Source organism: Eretmochelys imbricata, chromosome 5, assembly GCF_965152235.1.
Source record: "Eretmochelys imbricata isolate rEreImb1 chromosome 5, rEreImb1.hap1, whole genome shotgun sequence".
NCBI lineage: Eukaryota > Metazoa > Chordata > Testudines > Cheloniidae > Eretmochelys > Eretmochelys imbricata.
This window is the reverse complement of record NC_135576.1, coordinates 83,454,771-83,475,275: the sequence shown is the minus strand read 5'-3', so window position 1 is coordinate 83,475,275 and position 20,505 is coordinate 83,454,771. Positions and strand designations below refer to the sequence as shown.

Sequence of the window (20,505 nt, the reverse complement as noted above, 5' to 3'; positions counted from 1 at the left end):
GGAGGATCTGTCCTTGTTCTGAATCAGGATTTTGGCAGTACCTGCTGATAAAATATACTGTCAATACTTCCAGAAGTAGGGCTCTGAAGGAATATAAAATACTCCAAGCAGAACACAAACACCACACAACTTTGGTGGTGTATCTGAGTTCAAATATCTTGTTATACTTGGAAAGACAGCACACAGACAACCTCACTATGTACTGAAAAATTTGACTGAAGTGCCGATGTAGAACATTCCACAAAAATTTTAAAATTTGGTAGTAATTTTACTGTGACACATGACATTTTGAATCAAAGATGTTTAACTTTATTTAAACAAAGTTCTTTCCCAAATATAGCACTCTAATCTTTGTAGCAGCAACCAAAAAAGACATCATAAAACAACCCAGAATACAGAATAGGCAGAATACAAGAAGTGTTTTCAAACACAGTTAGCTTTTCTAAAAGGTCCTGGAGTACACAGTAATGGTTCATATGTTATAAAAGTCACAGTAAATTATGTCACCCTCCCTCAGTTGTTGTTTTCCAAGTGATTGGCGTTATGTTTGTACCCTCATCTGTGTTTACTGCAAACCTGCACATGACTTTAAGGTGGAGATTTTCAAAAGTACATAAGTTCAGTTGTATCTCAGTGGGACTTGTACACCTAAAATCCTTTAAGCATTTCTGAAAATCGAAATCTAAATTATAGTTATTGATAAGTAAACCACAGCATAATTTAGAGATCACGTTTCAGAACTTTCACATTGTTATTGTTGGTATACGGGGGGGGTGGGGGGAGGTCAAAATTTTGGTTAGTCCCCCACCCCCCCGCCATTTAAAGTCTCTCCTAGATCTCTTCAAACTAGTAGTCTTTAGCCCAGTGGTGGGAAACCTGCGGCCCGTCAGGGTAATCCGCTGGTGGACCGTGAGACAGTTTGTTTACATAACACATCCCTGAGGCCTGCGCTGCTTCCTGCAGCTCCCATTGGCCTGGAATGGTGAACCACGGCCAGCCGTGCCTTGCAGACCTTCAGTATAAACAAACTGTCTCATAGCCCACCAGCCGATTACCCTGACGGGCTGCAGGTTGCCCACCACTGCTTTAGCCCCTTGGCTGCATACAGTATATGAAAGGTAGCAAATTCTAAAACTAGATGTGAGTTAATCATAAGAAAAACCTCATCTATAACAGTCAAACCAACATATATTTACAGATCAAATGCATTAATCAAACTGTATTTGATGTGAATATCTCTTTTTGGAAAATGGACTATTATAGGGGCAATGATTAAGAACTGGTTTCAAGGAATGGTTAACCAAAGAAAGTTTTAGTTTATAAATATAGGCTGTATAACATTTTAATAATAAAGTACTTACGTACTTAGTATAGCTCAAAACCAAGAATTCCTTAATACGTTAACTATTTAGCTTTTAAATATATTAGAAATATCTTGAAATAGGTAATATTTTAAACAAAATTAAATTTACTTTATCGAGATTATATTAAAAGTTCCTACATTCTCATAATGCTCATCAATCTTGAGAGAAATGGAGTGTTTAGATTTTCAGGGGACTGAGGAAAGTGTAAGGCCTTTACAAAAGGTGGGGGGGAATCAATATAAAATACTGCTGCACAATAATGATATTCAATTTAAAACAGTACTAGAAGTCGAGTTTGTACTCTTTACATATGGTGTATGTCATTTAGTAATTCCAAAATTCATCGTTTTTCCCCTCACCAGATCTACACGATTTTGGAACGGTCCCATTAATTATCAAGGTTTCAATTCTATCAATGGGTGAGCCATAAACAGCTGGAACCTTTGGAGCGGAAGCCAAGACACCATACAGTGGAAAATATTTTTTCATAATGTCAGGATACAAGTATCCAAATCAGCAGTTTAATTCAGTACAGACTCTGCAGCTTCCCTGATAATCGATGCAGCTTTATCCAATTCTTCTTCAGTTTGTTCCACTGTTATCACTACTCGAATACTGAAAAGACAAAACCAGAAGAGTTGGCTCTTGTAATGGCAATGACACTTATTCCTTGCTTTGTTTCTCCTGAACCAGGTTTTAATTTATATCAGAATTGTTGGGTAAAAAACTTGGTTCACACCAACTTAACAAGCTTTATTAATTTTAAAGCTTTAATGTGAGAATTTTAGAATATACTACCACCTTAATTAAAACACAATATAAATGCGTAAATAAAACAAAGAAGAAAAGGGCAGTAATCAGTTATCTGATCGGGGGTGCAGGAAGGCTGTTTCTTTCATTACCAGATCCAGACTGGTTTGATCTTGTGGTGGGGGTGGAGGGGAGGGTGTGTGTTCTGCATTGCTTTGATTATTTTTATGCTTACATAAGCCGTACATTTCTGCATACTCATACCTAATCACTTACTTCCCTTGTCATATCGGATATATTTCATGCTATGTACAGGCTACATTTTTTATAGAAAACACCCTTCTAATTGTTCCCTCATATCGATTACATGCAGATCATGCATAGCAACAGTGTCATTTTGCCCATTCACCCTATTCATATGTTTGCTATTTTTCCTCAACTTATCTACTTTGCTATCTGGAGTACTTGTTCCTGATGTTTGGGGTCTAAGGTACTTTGTTCTTCTCAAACCACCTATTTAACTTTTAGCAAGAATCTGTTTTTCTTAACTTTTAGTTAAGACACAATCTGACAGTTTAGAACATTTGGTCTAATAAACAAGGTTATGTTGAACTGAGCAACTACATTTTCCATTCTTAATAAACATTACATAGATTATTAAAGCTTGCTAAGGGTTTGGTTCATTTAATGATAAAGTCCTTAACTTAACAGGCCCCTTATCCTAATAATAAAGAGACTAAGGCCTAGCCTTAACTCTTTACTCTATTTAATGTAACTATGACCCTCACTCAATATTTTGATTCTCCAGCAGAGTGAAGGAATGGCTCCCTCACTCAAAGGCAATGTTTGGGCCATGAACTCAGGCACAATGACAAGTAAGGTATACGGCAAGATAGAGAACTTGTGAAGCAATGGCTCTCTAGCAAAGCAAATGGACATAGTATCTCTTTCCAATTCGGCATTGAGCATGTCACTTGCCTACCACACACCATCTTATTCTCAGATTTAGATGTACTTTCAAGTTCAGTGGGCCTCTTATGAAAACCTGTGTGGTAAGCAGCCAAGGTAGTAGTGAAAACAATACAATGCTGGTACTGAAGATTCAGTTTATTTTGATACATTACCTTGTAAATAACCATTATAACATGCCGTAATACCCATTTAAAGTTTATTGTAGACAGCATATTTCCCATTCCTCACCTGGCAAACTATTAAAAGGCCTAAAACAAACAGCTTTTTTTTTTGGGGGGGGGGTAAAAGTCAGGTGGTTTTCTTCATTCAAGACAGATAAAAAGAAACAGAGGTTTCTGAATTTCCACTCACCTCGGCGGCGGAAGACATTTCTCTTCCTTCTCCAGATAGCGGGCCTGAGTTAATGCAATACTTCTATTCATACACTGCAGACATATAAGTAAGCAGTTATGCAACTGGGAACTTTGATACCACATTACCATTACATTCTATGAACAGTGGTTAATGTCTGGAAGACAAACATGGCAGAATTTCATACAGCACAGTCAGAGCAGAAAGAAGTATACATCAAACCAACACCAAGTCCAGTATCAGAAGAGAATTATTAGCATCTCTCTAATTAGCTGCAGTAAGAAACATTCCTGCATGCAATGCATCCTTTAAAAGTTTAAAATTTTAGAAACTCATTTGAGGCTTTTTTAAATATAGGTGGCTGGGTTATACAAGAAGAATAGAGATAAGGGGGTAGGTTTGACCTGTCCTTCTACAGCTTATGACCAGCTTTTGGGAGTGGTGAAGTTGTTTTTTAGAGAAGGAGGCCTGAAATGGAGTATGATGACTGCTCTCCTAGGTATTTCATAAGTCAGTTGAAGTTCTTACATATACATATACCAAACTGGGAAGACTAAGGATAGGCTTCTTTAATTTCACATTTGTCGAAGTTCAGCTCAAAAATGTTACTTGAAATAGGATTAAATTGCCTATTTACAGAATAGTGATATTTAAAACAAAAAGGACTAAAGAAATCCAACTATGTCGGCTTTGCTTCTATGGACCAACATTTCTATCTATCCTAGGATGCTTCATAAATTGTTCACGTTGGTTAATATACACTGACTACATGTCTGTATCTAGTAACCTTGTCTGTAGAAGTCGTTGCTGCTGGAAGTTAATACAACTACTGTGACTAGATTTAAGAGAGGACTGATTAACTTCATGACTTAACATTTGTAGCTATACTGGCAGAGAATAAGGTAACTGCAGTCTTTAAGGAATAAAAAGTTATTGTAGGTTATATACCATGAGTATTATCTTATTCTTTAATAAAGACTCCCATGGAAAAAAAGGAGAGCGCTCCTCAGCATAATGACTGTACATTATTCAACTGGTACTAAAACCACCAAGGCAGGCAGTTACTGGGCATATATAGAAAACTGTTTAATATGAACGCTGACATTTAAAAGATTTCTTAAAACAGAAGAGCACCTCTTTCAAAGAGTTACATTCTTCGAATTTGGATAAGTTAGATGAGCTCAAGCACAAAACAAGTACTATCATCCTCCCCCCACCCCAAAATGCACAAGACACATCACTCATCTATAACATACTTATACACTTCTCAAATTGGGTGTCTTGAGAATTAGTTTCAGAGTAGCAGCGTGTTAGTCTGTATCCGCAAAAAGAAAAGGAGGACTTGTGGCACCTTAGTGTATAGTGATGATGGAAAGTGCTTTAAAGTGCTAAACATTATAAAAGTCTGCCAAATAATAATAATGTTCATGGACTCAAATGTAAAATTTCATCCTGTAAAAACAAACAGCTTTATAAAAAAAATACAGCTGAATCACAAATGGTTCAGTACAGCAACAGAACTCTGCTCATAGAGAATAACCTGAATTTCTATAAATCTCAAAAGTTCTCTCCAATCTGTTCATACACATCCATTCTCTTAAAGTTAAAGAGAAACTTGTGTTTTGATGTGTCTGTGACATGTATTAATGTTGTCCAGTACCAAGGTCAAATATTTTATTGATGATCAAAATCAAAGCGGGAGAGGGGAGGGAGACTGCTACCATGGGGTGGATGATAAAGACGACTTTTGCAGCTGGGGAAGTGAGTTTTTGAGTGGATGTTTCCTCCCCCTCAGGCTATTTTCCTAACCTCACCCCACTCCTGTGATTGTTTTTTTTTGTTTACACCATTTCCTCTACATTACCATCTCACTTACATTTTCAAGAAGTGAACACAGGCCTCTGCTGTTCTCTCTATTCAACTACTATTTTCCCAGTGGGATCTAGAACACTCCAGGTCATACAGTAATTCAACCAACTACATGCCATGGCTTTGCACAAAATTATTGCTTTGCTAATAATTAAAGGGCAGATATGCTTTAATTGCAAAAGGAACACTTACATAATCTGCAATTCTCTTGAGTAACTTCATATCATTCTCTCGAGATCCACTGGTCTCTTCTAACTGAAGGTGTAATGCTGGAGAAAATGACTCTCCCACAACGAGTAGACCAGAGATTCTGAAACAAATCAAATAAATAGTTTCAGTGTACATCTGATCAGAAGCGTATAAATAGACAGCGAAAAGATGCTATTTAAAGGCTTGCTCAGTTTTGGTGGTATTTCAGGAAAACTTTCTAAGTTGTTTTACATTGGGAGTATTTGTTACAAAACAAATTCGGACGCAAACAAAGCTTTACACCTTTGAACTTCTGTATACCAGCAACCACAATACAAAATTTAAACTATGTAGCCATGAATTACTCATGAGAACATCTAATTATTGACCAAATCAAACAACCCACTCCACATTGTTTCTTTCACAAAGAATGCTTACTCCTGGTGAATCTGGGCAAGATAGAGGATTTATTTTAATTTAGTTTTATTGCTTTAAACAATTCCTATCCCATATATTCTTCATCTGCTTTCCTCTGATTCCCCCCGGCCCCCCGCAAAACTAATTAACTTTAATAGCTTGTCCTGCTCAAACAAAAAATTTACAAAACAAATGGGGAATCAGTTGTCTGCCATAGCTAATGTTAATTTTTAAAATAAGATTTTATATCAATTGAATGCCCTTCCTTTAGAGTTCCTTAACGTTTGTAATACACGAACTTAACATAAAACTTATTCCGTGATTTTCAAGACTCTGATCCTTTCAAGAAAAAACAAAACAAAACAAAAAAAACCACCAAAAAACAGAACACTTGAGGCAAGATGTTCACGTGCAATGTGTTTTACCAATAAAAAAAGACGACACCTGGACACCGCAATCATAATTTAGAATCAGTAGTGGGAGAGGGGAAGAATCACCTTCTCTCATGCAGAGCTGTAAATTCCCTATCAAGAAAGGATGAAAAAAGCCAATCCTTTGCTCCCAAACATTAACAGCATATCACATATATGCACTATTTTGCTACTGTCAACTTTAACTTAGATTTTCTGACTTTGGTCAGTTTGTATTACACACAATGTGTTGTAAATGTATAAAGTATTTTTTATCCCCATATTAGTTTCCTATTATAAAGAGCAGCAAGCAGTTAGGGTCTCTTTAGAAAACACAAGCTGTCAAATCCATGGGAAGAACAGAGTGCCACAGACACAATGAATAATCGAAAGAGATGTTTTAAGGTCTGAAATACGCCTTGTATTTCCACAAAGCTCTACTGATTTGGAGCCCAGTTTTGAAAGGGAACTTAAACTGGCCCTCAATTTTTGCAGCAACAAAACTGCACTCACAATTGGTGTCATGTAGATATAAAATCTGAAGTTGTTTCTAAAAAGAGTCATGCAGTTAAAGAGCAAATGTTCAAATCCTGGCATATATCTTTAGAAATCCTGGGGAAGACAATAAGTGGTAACATATGGAGCCATGAGAAGCAGTCTGAGGCCATTCTGTAATGCAGAATCACAAATGGAATATATAGCATGACAGATGTCAGTCATTAGGTATGTTCTATGATAGTGACCTGATGGTATAGAAGCACAATTCTAGAAATTAACAGATAGGCACTGTAGTCAGACATGTTACTATACAGCTTAAATTAATAGATAAAAAGGTTTCCTTGCAGCAAATAATATTCTCTTAGTTTTAAGACAGAGTATATATCCGCTAGAACTTAATGAATACTTGCTACTAACAATGAGATTTTCTCTTTAAAGGCTGTGCATCAATATATTAATGATATCAGTAGCTAATTACATAATATGAAATTATTTTAATTTAAGCTAGGTAAAGCATTCATGAACAGCCTCAAAAAGAAAGGAGGGGAGGGCAGGAGAGGATGAGTAAGAGTTAACGTATTTTAAATCAGGAAACCGCCTTTGTATCACTGCCAATTCAAACTTTGAATCTCACTGACTCTGCCCGGACAACAATGCCTTGTATTAACTATACACACTTGACTTAGAGGCTGCTTTGCAAATCCCAAATTGATGTATAATTTGAAGTTCTGTCAGTTACAACTCTAGTTAATAAACCCTAATCCGACTCAAGCAGCTGTCTAACCAAGGATGAACAATAAGAAATGCAAAAAAGCCAGTTCAGCACAGTTTTGTCAGAGAAAGGGACATTCAGTATGTGAAAGAAACAAAAGGTTGGCTGTGCTTTTCTTGCAAGCTTTGGTTAAGTGAAATAACATTTGCAAGTCCACAGCATGCACAGAGTAGAACATCCCACCCCGCCCCCAATCTTAACTTTTCCAGTGAAGCAGCTAAATTATGGAACCTTGCATAAAAGTGTTTCCCACCTCTAATCACTGCCATTCATCCATTTTTAAAATAGGATACAAATTCATACTATTTAAAGACAATATTGTATAGGAATCTCATCCAATGCCTTGTCTGCTACCTCAAGAAAAGGCGAAAGAAACTTAAGAACAGAGAGTGATGGAATAACTTTACTATCGGGTTTAGGAAGAATTACATCCTCCCCACACTCATTAGCTAATGGTTGGCTTGTGCCCTGAAGCATGAGGCCTTATATATACTTACCTCCTTATTTTAACATATATATGGGAAATGTGTATTTTCTCATTATCCTTATGAAGATCTAAACCTATTCTGAATTCTATTAAGCTCTTGGTATCAGTGATATCTTGTGACACTGAATTTCAAAGTGCCTACTTGTGCACTGTGTAAAAAAGGATTTTTTGCTGGTTTTAAATTTGCTGCGTTTCAATTTGCTTGTTTTTGTGTTATGAAAAGGAGGAAAATCACACACTCCTGTTTACCTTTCATTATTTTATACAGTTCTATTGTATTTTTCACCTCTAAAAACTTATATCCATTCTTTTCAATCTTAGTTAAACTGTATAGATATGTATATATGGGAGAGAGAGAAAAATCAGAAGTAAATACCGTATTCCAGACAAAGGCATACTACTGCTTTATATAATGGCATAATACATTCTGTATTTTCTATATACTTTTTTTTTTTTTTTTTTAATACATCCTATTTCTCTCCCCTCCCCCGCTATTTTGGCAGTCACTGCACATTTTATAAAGCGATTATTAATTTAAAATCCAGCAATATGCAAGAGTAGTTCAAATTATTCCTTCTAACGTGTTTTTACGTTTGTCAGGGAATTTCATCTACCCTCGAGTGCCCACAACTAGCACCAGTCTTTTAGTCTTCTCTAATGCTGCCGAACTTAAATAATTGTGTCCTCTACAGTAACTCCTTGCTTAATGTTGTAGTTATGGTCCTGAAAAAATGCGACTTTAAGTGAAACGATGTTAAGCGAATCCAAATCCCCACAAGAATTAATTTAAATGGGGGGTGGGGTTGGGGTTTAGGTTCCAGGGAAATTTTTTTCACCAGACCAAAAAACTGTGTGTGTGTGTGTAATATATTTTAAAACAATTTAATACTGTACACAGCAATGATGATTGTGAAGCTTGGTTGAGGTGGTGAAGTTAGAAGGGTGGAAGAGAGTGGGATATTTCCCAGGGAATGCCTTACTGCTAAATGATGAACTAGCTTTTGGCTGAGCCCTCAAGGGTTCACATGTTGTTAATGTAGCCTCACACTCTACAAGGCAGCACAAATGGAGGGAGGGGAGACAGCATGGCAGACAGAGACACACACCCTGTGTGTGTGGTGGGGGGAGAGAGAGAGAGATGCGCATTGCCCCTTTAAGTACACTGACCCCACTCTTACGTGCACTGTCTTTTTAAGTCGATCAGGAAGTTGAGACAGCAGCTGCTGCCCCAAGCTCTCTGTCTCTCTCCCTCTGTGTCCCCAGCCTGTTCTATATGGACGAGGGGTAAGCGGGGTGCAGGAGCAGGGGGGAGGGGGACACCCTGACATTAGCACCCCCTTCCCCCCACACACAGCAAGCAGGATGCTCCCAGGAGCAGCTCCAGGGCAGAGGGCAGGAGCAGCACATGGCAGTGGGGGTAGGGACAGCTGAACTGCCGGCAACTGATAGCCTGCTGGGCAGCTGCTGCATAGGGAACTTAGGGGAGCGGGAGCTGATGGGAGGGCTGCCGGTCCACACTGGTTCCAAGCCCCCACCAGCTAGCTCTAATGGGCTTCTCTTCCTGCAAGCAGTGGACAAAGCAGGCGGCTGCCAACATAAGGGAGCACTGCACAACTTTAAAAGAGCACGTTCCCTAATTGATCAGCAACATAACAAAACAACGTTAACCGGGACGACTGAGTGAGGAGTTACTGTACAAGTTTTGCCATTATACAGTTGCTCAAGCCCTTATCAAGAAGAATGTAAAAAAGGCCATACTGAGTCAGACCAATGATCCATCTAGCCCAGTATCCTGTCTTCCATAAATGCCAGATGGTTCAGACGGAATGAACAGAACAGGACAATTTCAAGTAATCTATTGCCCGTCATCCAGCCCCAGCTTCTGGCAGTTAGGGACACCCAGAGCATGGGATTGTGTCCCTGACCATCTTGGCTAATAGCCATTGATGGGCCTATCCTTCATAAACTTATTAAATTCTTTTTTGAACCCACTTCTACTTTTGGCCTTCACAACATCCCTTGGCAATGAGTTCCACAGCTTGACTGTGTGTTGTGTGAAGCAGTACTTCCTTATGTTTGTTTTAAACCTGCTGCCTATTAATATCATTGGGTGAGCCCTAGTTCTTGTGTTATCTGAAGGGGTAAATAACACTCTCCTATTCCCTTTCTCTGCACCATTCATGTTTTTATAGACTATCATATACTGTCCCCTCAACCCACGCCGGTCATCTCTCTTTTCTGAAGTGAGCAGTCCCTGTCTTTTTTTAAAAAAATTTCATATGGAGGCGGTTCCATTCCCCCTAATAATTTTTGTTGCCATTCTCTGTACTTTTTCCAATTCTATTATATTTTTTTGAGCTTGGGCGACAAGAATTGCATGCAGTATTCAAGGTGTGGGTGTACCATGGATTTCTATAGTGACACCTCCCCCACCCCCCAAGCCGTATTCAAGGGTGGGTGGGTGGGTGGGAGGGTGTGGGTGCGCGCGCCACTATATTAAAAAAAATACACACACAGTTCCAAACATTGTTAGCTTTTTTGATAGTGATATTAAATACCAGCCCTAGTACCGAATCATGAGGCACCCCATTGTTAGCCATTTGTCAGATTGACACTTGACCATTTGTTAATCCTACTCATTTTCAATTTTGCCCAGTTCCTAAACCGTGACAGTACTTGTCTCACCCTGTGCTTAATTTTCCATAACCTCCTCTTGTGAGGATTTTGTCAAAGGCATTTTGATAGTTAAAATAAATTGACATCCAGCTCTTAGACACTTGTTGTAGACACCAAGAGTTCTAATAAATTAGAGGTGCACAATTTCTTCTTACACGCGGTTTGTCCCTATCACTTTCATCTACGTTTGTAAATATCTTTGTAACCAATTTTCCTCAATACTGAAGTAAGGCTCTTGTCTGTATTTCTCAAGATTATTACTAACAGCTTTTTAAAGGTAAATTCAAAGTTTCCAGTGTAGTAGCTGATTTTAATGAGATTTTGTTACTGACAGTTTATCTACGTGACATTCAAACTTCTAGTCTGTTCAGAGTGAATTTGTTTGAGTCTGCTATTGTTCCTCTAGCTACACATTAATTTCTTAAGAAAAAGTTTACATGGCTCCTATATAAATACCTACAAATATAACTACAGAAGAATAGCACAGTTACATATCTGCTATGACCATTTTACCTCAGTTACAAGTTTCAATCATCAATTGTTTAGTGCCCCCCATTACGATTAGTTGTAAGAGAATTTAAGCTTATCAAGCAACATTGAGACCAAACAAACAGTTATTGGCACAGAAGCACAATTCAAGGAGACCAGACTGTTCTGGACTACTTACATCACCTTACAAGGAAAGCCTTAAGCAAAAACTGACTTTATTTCTTTATCAGAACCATTAGAAATTTTTTTTCTAGATTACAAAACTAACCACTAAAAGACTATCAGAAAGAATACAGATAAAGCAAATACTGTTGTGAAATAAAAAGTAGAATATTGTAATTGCTTGACCACTGCTAAAAATCAGTGGTCATTAAAACTGGATTATAGATTACTGCAATAACTGACAGAATTTTAAGAAACTTTAATCGGATATAGAAATTGAATTGGAACTATAGAAGCAGGTAGGTATTTATTCTGAAAAATACATAAGGTATCAAATCTAGAATACTTACTGTATTATCAAAAATCTGTTGCTAGAAGAATTATATTAAACTAATGTAATTTTAGAGGGTATTATATTCATGATACTTTGTGATCTATAAAATGCTGAGCAAGTTGACAGTAGTCAAGATCAAAGAGTTTACCTTTGCAAAGCTTTGTGAATCCGTTTGCATTTCTCTCGTAAAATCTGAAAAATGACTAGACAAAAAGAAAAAAGAGCCTCAGTCTCTTGCTGTATATTTCTATAAATCCCAAATAAATGTTTAAAATATTAAAGTTTAATACTAAAGTTTGAGCCTCTTTACCTCTTCTTGTCACTCCTAAGGGGTGACAAATGTGTTCTCTCCCCCTCACCCCGCCACTGCTATTCCAGTGGAGTAATTTCTGTCTATAACTTTTTTGTGTGAGCCAATTAAAGGACATCACATGGAGAATCAAGACACTATAGGCTGAAGGAATATACTTGGAAAGTAAGAAGGGGCTACAACCTTTGATAACTATGTCCCCCTTTTTTCCTTAACTTACCTTGAAAATTACCAAATATGTTCTGGTCAAATGGGAGGAGGGAAATCAGTAGGACATTTGTTCATAGTGAACAATAACAGTTTTTAATAAGTATTCAGTGGCTCCCTTCTCTGGCTGTTTCCGTGTCCACTTCTCTTTTTCACTGTGTGTGAAAAAGGAAGGGGGTAGGAAAAAGATGTATGATGGGAAGAGACAGTGGGAGGGAAAGTTGAGAGAATGAGTGAAAAGGAGATAATGACTAAGATGCAGAAAGAGTCAGTGGAAAGGGAGCAAAGAGAATGAACGAAAGAAATGGAAAAGTAAATGAGGAAGTGCTGGACTAAGAGGGTGAGGGATGGAAGTGGGGGAAATTATGCCCACAGGCTATAATCTTGAGCTCCAACAGTTAGTGTTCTCTCTGAACAGAATAACTTGTCACATTACAAAGTATTTGATTTTTCAGAATGAAATACCTGGATTTTCTTCCATGATATTGAGGGCCTCAATAGCAGCAGCAGCTAGTAGGGGAGGCAGAGAGGCTGAAAAGCAGTAACCCTGACCCGACAATCGCTGAGAAAGAAAATGAAAAGTCAAACAAAGCTGAAAAGCTTTTATATCAATTTTGCTTGTTCACGACAGTACAGAAAAAAAAATCTTTAAAGTCATTTGGTTTAAATTAAGGAAAAATCATAACTGAACATTGGTTCTCTAACTCATCCACACAATCTTTCTGAAGAAGTGGTCTTCTAAATGGAACAAACTCCTATGTAAATCATTTATATCAAGATGCAGCTTACAAACAGAAGTCAAGTCACTGTCATTTCTTAGAAATTCAGTCTGCTATTCCATTTAAAAATAAGAGGTGGCATACCTGATGGTCAATAACAAAAGATCTTCCACAGCAAAATCCTCCAATAGAAGCCAGGGAATTCTCCATGTTTGCGCTAATCAGATCTATATCATCAATCTGCCATTCAATTAACAGAATATATTATGAGAGAGGAATGAGGTGGACAGAAGTGAAGTGATGCTTAATTAAATCAAGGTAATTTACAATACATAAACTATGCTTCAAATTAACATGTGTACTAGGGCAAAATATACCAGGCTACCTACCACGCACACACAGTTTCAAATTAAAATGCAGACAGTTCAGCCATAACTATGTTAAAATGACACAAACAAGGAGCTTTAAAACTATGTTTTTAAGGATTCATATTTATTTCACTTAAATGTTTTCAGGTATTGCAATATATGCAGCATGTAACAATAAAATTATGCATGTGTAGGCCCCGATCTAATGAAGTACTTTGGTACCTGATCTATTTTAAGCATGTGAGTTGTCCCAATTAAGTCAATGGGACTGAATGTGATTTAAGTTACTCGTGGCGGGATTCTGCGCCAATGTGGAGGCGCAGAAGTCATATGGCCTGCATTTTTCTGTGCCCCCCACGCAGAAAAATGCAAAATCTGCCAGGGGACACGCGCCTCTTCCCTGGCAACGCATCTGTTCCAGCATGCCTGGAGCAGCCTTAGAGATGGGGGCTGGGCGGGGGGAGGGAGGGAAGGGAAGGGGGGAGAGAAAGGAAGGCTGAGCACACATGCATGCCAGTGACTGTACTCCTAGGGGGATTCTGCGGGTCTGAGCGCCCGCAGCAGAAAATGGCCCACCCTCCCCTGTCCCCCCACATTTCCTGCTTTTCCCTGCAGAAAATGGTAGGGAAGCCTCGTGGGGGCGCACAACCACACGTGCAGTTTTTTTGCGGGGGGCTGTCCCCCAAACAGAGGTGAGGCATGGGGGGTGGGCACACAGGGTTATGTGCCACTGCCCCCCTCAGAGGCCATCTCTGGTCTTGGGCTCCGCTGACTCTGCAGCTGAACGCAGCCTTCTGGGTCCCAGTACTAGTTCTTCTTCCATTTTGTGTTTTGGGAGCCTTCCTATTTTTTTGTGGAACAGTGAGTTCCTATGGTGGGGTTGGGGGAAATGAGGGAAGGTGGGTAAGGAGGTGGGTGGAGAAGAAAAAGGGACAGGGGAATCAGGGGGAGGGGGGGAGCAGAATCTCAGCAGGCAGTGTCCTCTTGGCAGCAGCTGGGGCTCCCCCATTAAGCAGGCCCATCGAACCCTCACCCTGAGGATCCCTACCCCCCTACACCTGGATCCCTCCGACAAGTCCCCCACACCCAGACCCCCACCCCACTGAGCCCCAACCAGCTGCACCTGGACTCCCATTACCCAGACCCCCCCACACTGAACCTCCACACCCAGACCCTCCCACCAAGCCCTATCTACCCCCACCCGCTGAGCCCAACCACTATCACCTGAATCCCCTGCAGAGTCCTATTGCCCTTGCACCCAGAACCCACCAACCAGCCCCTGTGCATCCAAATCTTCCACTGAGCTACCCACACCCAGATTGCCCCCACAAAGAAACCTCTCGCCCCACACTAAGCCTCTCCACACTTGGATCCTGCTGGGCTAACCCTTCCTACTCACACCTGGTGCGCCTGGCACAGAGAGGCAGGGCCCTGAGGTGTTTCTGGGGCAGGCCCAGCTCTTGCACTCTGCAGGGTCAGGTGCAGCCTCACTGCCGAGTCCCTGTACTGGGGGAGGCGAGGGCTTCAGGGTGATCTCCTCCCACCTCAATGCAGCCAGTGGCCTGTGCTCCCCACTGCCATGCTGGAGCCACATTTATTGACAAATAAAAATTGCAGAATTTTGCAGAATTTTGAAATATTGGGCGCATAATTTTTTATTTTTTGGTGCATAATTCCCTCAGGAGTATTTAAGTACATGCTTAACTGGAGTTGGCTTTAAATCCGAGAAATACCTAATTGTCCCATTAACTCATTGGTTACAAACAAGTTCTCTTTTTGAGGTGTGCAATACAGCACATAGAAAGAAATGGTCTTTACCACAAAGAGCTTTAATTCTAAATAGACAAGACTGACAAAGACCGGGGATGGGCAAAGAGATTTTACAACAAGCCAAGCAATCAAATGATGCTTGGCAAACACCATGGTAGTCCCACTTGCACTGTGTTTCTTCAAATTGTTTTTTGATTTTTTTTCCAAATATATTATGTGGGTTGGATGAGTTAGAGCAAATGAGCAGGAAACAAAGGCAGGAGAAGTGGAGAAGACATGGGAGTGCAATGTTGGGAGAGATCAGCAGAGAAGAAAGGATGCCAGAAGTCAGATAGAATTTGACATTACCAATGTTCAGAAGGTTGCAAAAGTCGCTTCTGCTGAGGAACCACTGCCTCCAACGTGCACTTTTCTTCCTTCCCCAGCTAACGGCTGATGACGAGACGGGCCCCTGGTGGCCTCACTATACAGGTCATGCCAAACCAGTGTTCCCAAGCATAGGGAACCCACTGAATTTACGAGCACAATGAGCAGGGCTATGGCTAGAACCTACCTATAGAAAGTCTGACTTCATATGCCAACCACCCTGTGCCCCACTGAAGGAGAGTCAGGAATGGGGGCAAAGTACAAAGAGAGGGACTTGTGACCTTCCCTACCAGAATATTTTTCTGTTAAATGTAAAATTTTGAGTTTGTGGTGGTGTAGGTGCGGGCAGTGAAAAAAATGCCTGGGCCCAATTTATAAACTGAATGGACTTAATTTATCTTGAAAAAATGGCAAGTATTTTTAGAGACTAAATTCAGTGAGCTGTCAAATAGAGAGAAGTTAATTATGCTTTCAGTGAAAAGCGGAATGCAACCTTAACTGTGGAGATACCTCCACAGTACCTTCCACTTTAGCTTTAAGATACCCTCTTTCAAGTCCATGTCTTGGTGTTCTGAAGTGTGCCATGCCCGAGTACAGGCTAAAACAGAGATATTGGTACCTAAACAAAGTATGATACAAATGTCTTTGGAGAAGTTACAATAAGTTGTGCCCATCTGTAGCATGGTGATATTTAATATTCATGCACTTTAAAAACATTCTTTCATGTAAGCAGGATTGATTATTTTTAAACAGCATTTCTTTCCCACTTAACATTTTGTTTAAGAGTAAAAATATTCTACTGCATTTAAAATTAAAACTCATCTCTACTATCACACATGCAGGCTCACATTACTATGTAAACTGATGAGTCTGTTGCCACACGTGTATGAGCAGAGTATTAGACTAAAGACTCCCCAGTGCCAAATGTATTCCACCTACAACCCCAAGTACAATGTCCTCATAAGACAAAAATAGCATATCACATTCACTAGTCCCCTCCATTCTAACAAGAGATATTTTTTATTCTAACAAGAGATAGTTTTTATTAAGACTTTTCCTAAAAGTAGTTCACTCTTCAGAGAACTCTGTGCAAAATTCAAATCCAAAGTGAATGTTAATGGCAGATGATAAAAGGGGTCTTTTAAAGGGGAACAGTGCCAACTCCACCTACCTCCAATGCTGCTATTTAAACTAAAAAATTAAGTGGTTGTATCTTCTATTAAACAAAAAGATCAGCATAGTAATTGGATAGACAGATTGACTTAAAATTCCTACCATACACAGATGAACACTTAAAATCTGTAGTACTGTCATTGCCAAAAATATACAAGAAAACCAGTATCAGAACTTGTTCTAGGCTACAACCTTCTTGCCAACACAAAATAGTCCGAATGGAAGAAAAAAGAGCCTGGCACTTACATTTATTCCAAAGTGTTCTGTAACACCTCGTCCATATTCTCCGAGGACTCCAAAGGAAAGACTTTCCTCCAAAAAAATCCTCACTTTATATTTATATTTCAATTTTATCTGCAAATTTAATAGTACAAATGATACAAGACAGTCTGATATTACTGACATAATTTGCAAAGAAATAAGTACAAGATACATGTACAAAAGATTGAAAATCACATGAAAGATCCTATCAAGTGAAACGTGAAACGGTTAATCCTACCAGAATACTCAGCCACTGTGTGCGTTTTAGAGTCCTACACACCAATACCACTGTTTAACACTTAAAAGAAGTATAGGAAATCTAAAATGCCCATAGTCATTTAGGAGACCTAACTTGGATTTTCTTTTTAAGAAACAGGCTATAAAATACTTTAAAATATTACCTAAAATATGCACAGCACTCTCTCCATCATCAGGAACAGTGTTGTACACAAAATCTATATTTAATAGAGAAGGTTGTACTCCCTGGAGACAAGCGTACTGTTTTCATTATTTAAGAGACCAACCTCAATTTTTAAACTAAAACAAAAATGTGATTTTAGTCTAAACCTATCATACAGGTATATACTCTGTAAAAACGGATCATTGCTATAGGATATGTACATTACAGAACTGCAAAATTCCAAACCTGATTATGAATACCTCAAAAATGTCAATTCCAACAATCCACTTTGTAGCTAACACTTACTCTTAAGGCTCAAACATGCAATATTAATATTTTATTAATAATGTGTGTATATAACATACCACAGCTTAAACAAACAAAACTGAAACCACTTACCAATTCTGGAAGAGGACAAATATCTCCAGTATTCATATATAGCCCTTCCACCAGAATAAACCTTCGAGTTACACAGGCCTTACGAGGATTCTTCAGAGAAAACGTATGTTTCAGTACATATGAATTGTTCAACAACAAAAAATACAAACTTCTATTAAGATAACTATTTGTTTTGAAAAAAACTTTTATATCCCTAGTTGGACGTTAGTATTTCAGCTCTTATAACCATATTAAGTGTCTTACAGTTGGCTATTTGGCTTTATTATTTTTAAAGTTGCTGTATTTAAGATTCTGTGCCTCTGTGTAACAAATCAGGGACTGAATACCACCGATTCAGCTAAACTGCATACTTACACTAAGGGAAAAAAATTCAGGACTGTATATTTTGAGACCAGGTCTCTACCACAGAGAGCAGAAATGCTCCTTTAGCTGTGAACAGTGTTCAGGGTGTACTTCCTCTTTGTCATGAAAAGATAAGTGGAAACAGTGCAGTTTAAAGACTTGTAGGGCTTTTCAGCATAAGGTCACTGCAGTCAGTTTCAACTCAACAGAATCCTGTTACAAGGGCCCTTTTATAACATACCTCAAATACATTCTTATAGATTATGAGGCCAGAAGGAACCACTGTGATCATCTAGTCTGACCTCCTGAGTAACAAAGGCCCTAGGACTTCCCTGAATTAGTTCCTGTTTGAACTCTCTCTTTTAGAAAGACATCAATTCTTGATTTACAAATTTCCAATGATGGAAGAATCTCTCACAATGCTCAGTAAATTGCTCTAATGGTAGATATATCCTCACAGTTAATATGCACCTTACATCAAGACTGGATTTGTATACCTTTACCTATTAGGTTGAAGAGCCCTCTTATCAAAGTGTTGTTCCCTATGTAGGTACAGTAAAAGCTGTGTTATCTGGCCCTGTACCAACTGAAAAGATCTATAAACCGGCATTCCTAATCTTCATAGAAAGTCTGGTTTATAGTTTGGTTGGTGCAGGGCCAGCAGGCTCGCTACCGGGGTCTGTGTGGTTCCCCAGCTCCGTGTTCGGAGTGCAGGAGGGGGATCAGGAGGGGTTTCTGGGTGTTGGGGCACGGGAGGGACACTTACTTCGGGTAAGTCCCCACAAGTGGCAACACGTCCCAGCTGCTCCTAGGCAGACGCGCGGCGGACAGCTCTGCATGCTGCCTCTGCTTACAGGCGCCGCCCCTGCAGCTCCCTTTGGCCGTGGTTCCCAGCCAATGGGATTTGCGGAGCCAGCGCTTACGGCAGGGGCAGCATTCAGAGCTGCCTGCTGTGCCTCCGCCTAGGAGCTGCAGGGACAGGTCGCTGCTTGCAGGGGGCCGCCTGAGGAAAGCGCCCCCTGGATCTGGCACCCTACATCTCCTCCCGTGCCCCAACCCCCTGCCCAGAGCACCCTCCCGCATGCAAACTCCCTCCCAGAGCCCATGCCCTGCACCCCCTCCTGTGACCCAACCCCTAGCCCCACACCCCCTTCCAGAGACTGTGCCCTGCACCCAAACTCCCTCCCTCCCTCTTAGTTAACTGGCATTTTTCACTTACCGGGACCCCCCATTTCCCCAACATGCCAGATTAAAAAAAGGTTTTACTGTACTTATAGACCCATCAAGTTACCCCTTACATTTCTCTTTGATAAGCTAAACAGATCAAACTCCTTGAGTCTTGCCTATAAGGCATGTTTTCCAATTCTTTAATCATTTTCCTGGCCCTTTTCTGAATCCTTTCCAATTTACCAACATCCTTCTGGAAGTGTGTACATCAGAACCAGACAGTATTCCAGCAGTGGTCACACCAGTGCCAAAAGCATACGCTATCTATCCTCTTTACTCCTACTCACAGTTCCCCTGTTTATACATCCAAGGATTGCATTCGCCCTTTTGGCTACAGCATCACATTGGAAACTAACGTTCAGCTGATTATCCACAAGGACCCTCAAGTCTTTTCAGCGTCACTGCTTCTCAGGATAGAGTCCCTCATCCGGTAAGCATAGCCTGCATTTTTTTTCCCCTAGATGTAGGATGTTATATTTGGCTGTATTGAAACACACTGTTTGCTTTGGTCCAGCTTACACCAAGTGATCCATGTTGCCTCTGTATCAATGACCTATCCTCTTCATTATTTACTACTCCCCCAATCTAGGTATCATCCGCAAACTATCACTCAAAGCTATATTTTCTTCCAGATTATTGATAAAAACGTTACATAGCACAGGGCCAAGAACTGATCCTTGTGGGACCTGACACACCTACTCAATGATCTCCCATTTACAGTTACCTGCTGAGACCTAATCAGCCATTTTTAAATTAAGTGTGTGTGCCATGTTAATTTTGCATGGTTCTAGTTTCTTAATCAAAATGTCATGCAGCCCAAGTCAAATGCTTTACAGAAGTGTTAGAATAGAACTATTTCCTCTATTAACTAAACATATAACCCCAAAAAAGGTAAGACATTTTTTCATAAACCCATATTGATCAGTAATTAATTATATTACTCGCCTTTAATTCTTCAGGATTAATGTCACACTGACTGGCCTATAATTACCCAAGTCATCCTGTTTACCCTTTAATATTGGCACAACATTAACCTTCTTCCAGTCTTCTAGAATTTCATCAGTATTCCAAGACTTATTAAAAAAATAAATAAATAAAAAATAAAACCCAACATCAACAGTCTAAAGAGCCCTTTGGCCAGTTCTTTTAAAACTCTCAGATGAAAGTTAACTGGACCTGCTGATTTAAAGAGGTCTAGCTTTCGCAGCTGCTGTTTAATATCC

At 39.6% G+C, this 20,505-nt stretch overlaps 1 protein-coding gene across 3 annotated transcripts in view; it reads right to left on the bottom strand.

Annotated features, from left to right (window-relative positions):
* Positions 1-286: 286 nt before the first annotated feature.
* SPTLC1 (serine palmitoyltransferase long chain base subunit 1) overlaps positions 287-20,505 on the bottom strand; it is a 52,682-nt gene continuing 32,463 nt past the window's right edge. For all 3 annotated transcript variants that reach the window (XM_077817416.1, XM_077817418.1, XM_077817417.1), the window contains 8 exons: positions 17,714-17,803; positions 16,900-17,007; positions 13,121-13,216; positions 12,723-12,819; positions 11,889-11,943; positions 5,499-5,616; positions 3,438-3,511; positions 287-1,979 (listed from right to left, as the gene is read on the bottom strand). In XM_077817416.1, coding sequence (XP_077673542.1) covers positions 1,886-1,979; positions 3,438-3,511; positions 5,499-5,616; positions 11,889-11,943; positions 12,723-12,819; positions 13,121-13,216; positions 16,900-17,007; positions 17,714-17,803 — 732 coding nt within the window. In that variant the 3' untranslated portion in view covers positions 287-1,885. The remainder of the gene's footprint in view (positions 1,980-3,437; positions 3,512-5,498; positions 5,617-11,888; positions 11,944-12,722; positions 12,820-13,120; positions 13,217-16,899; positions 17,008-17,713; positions 17,804-20,505) is intronic.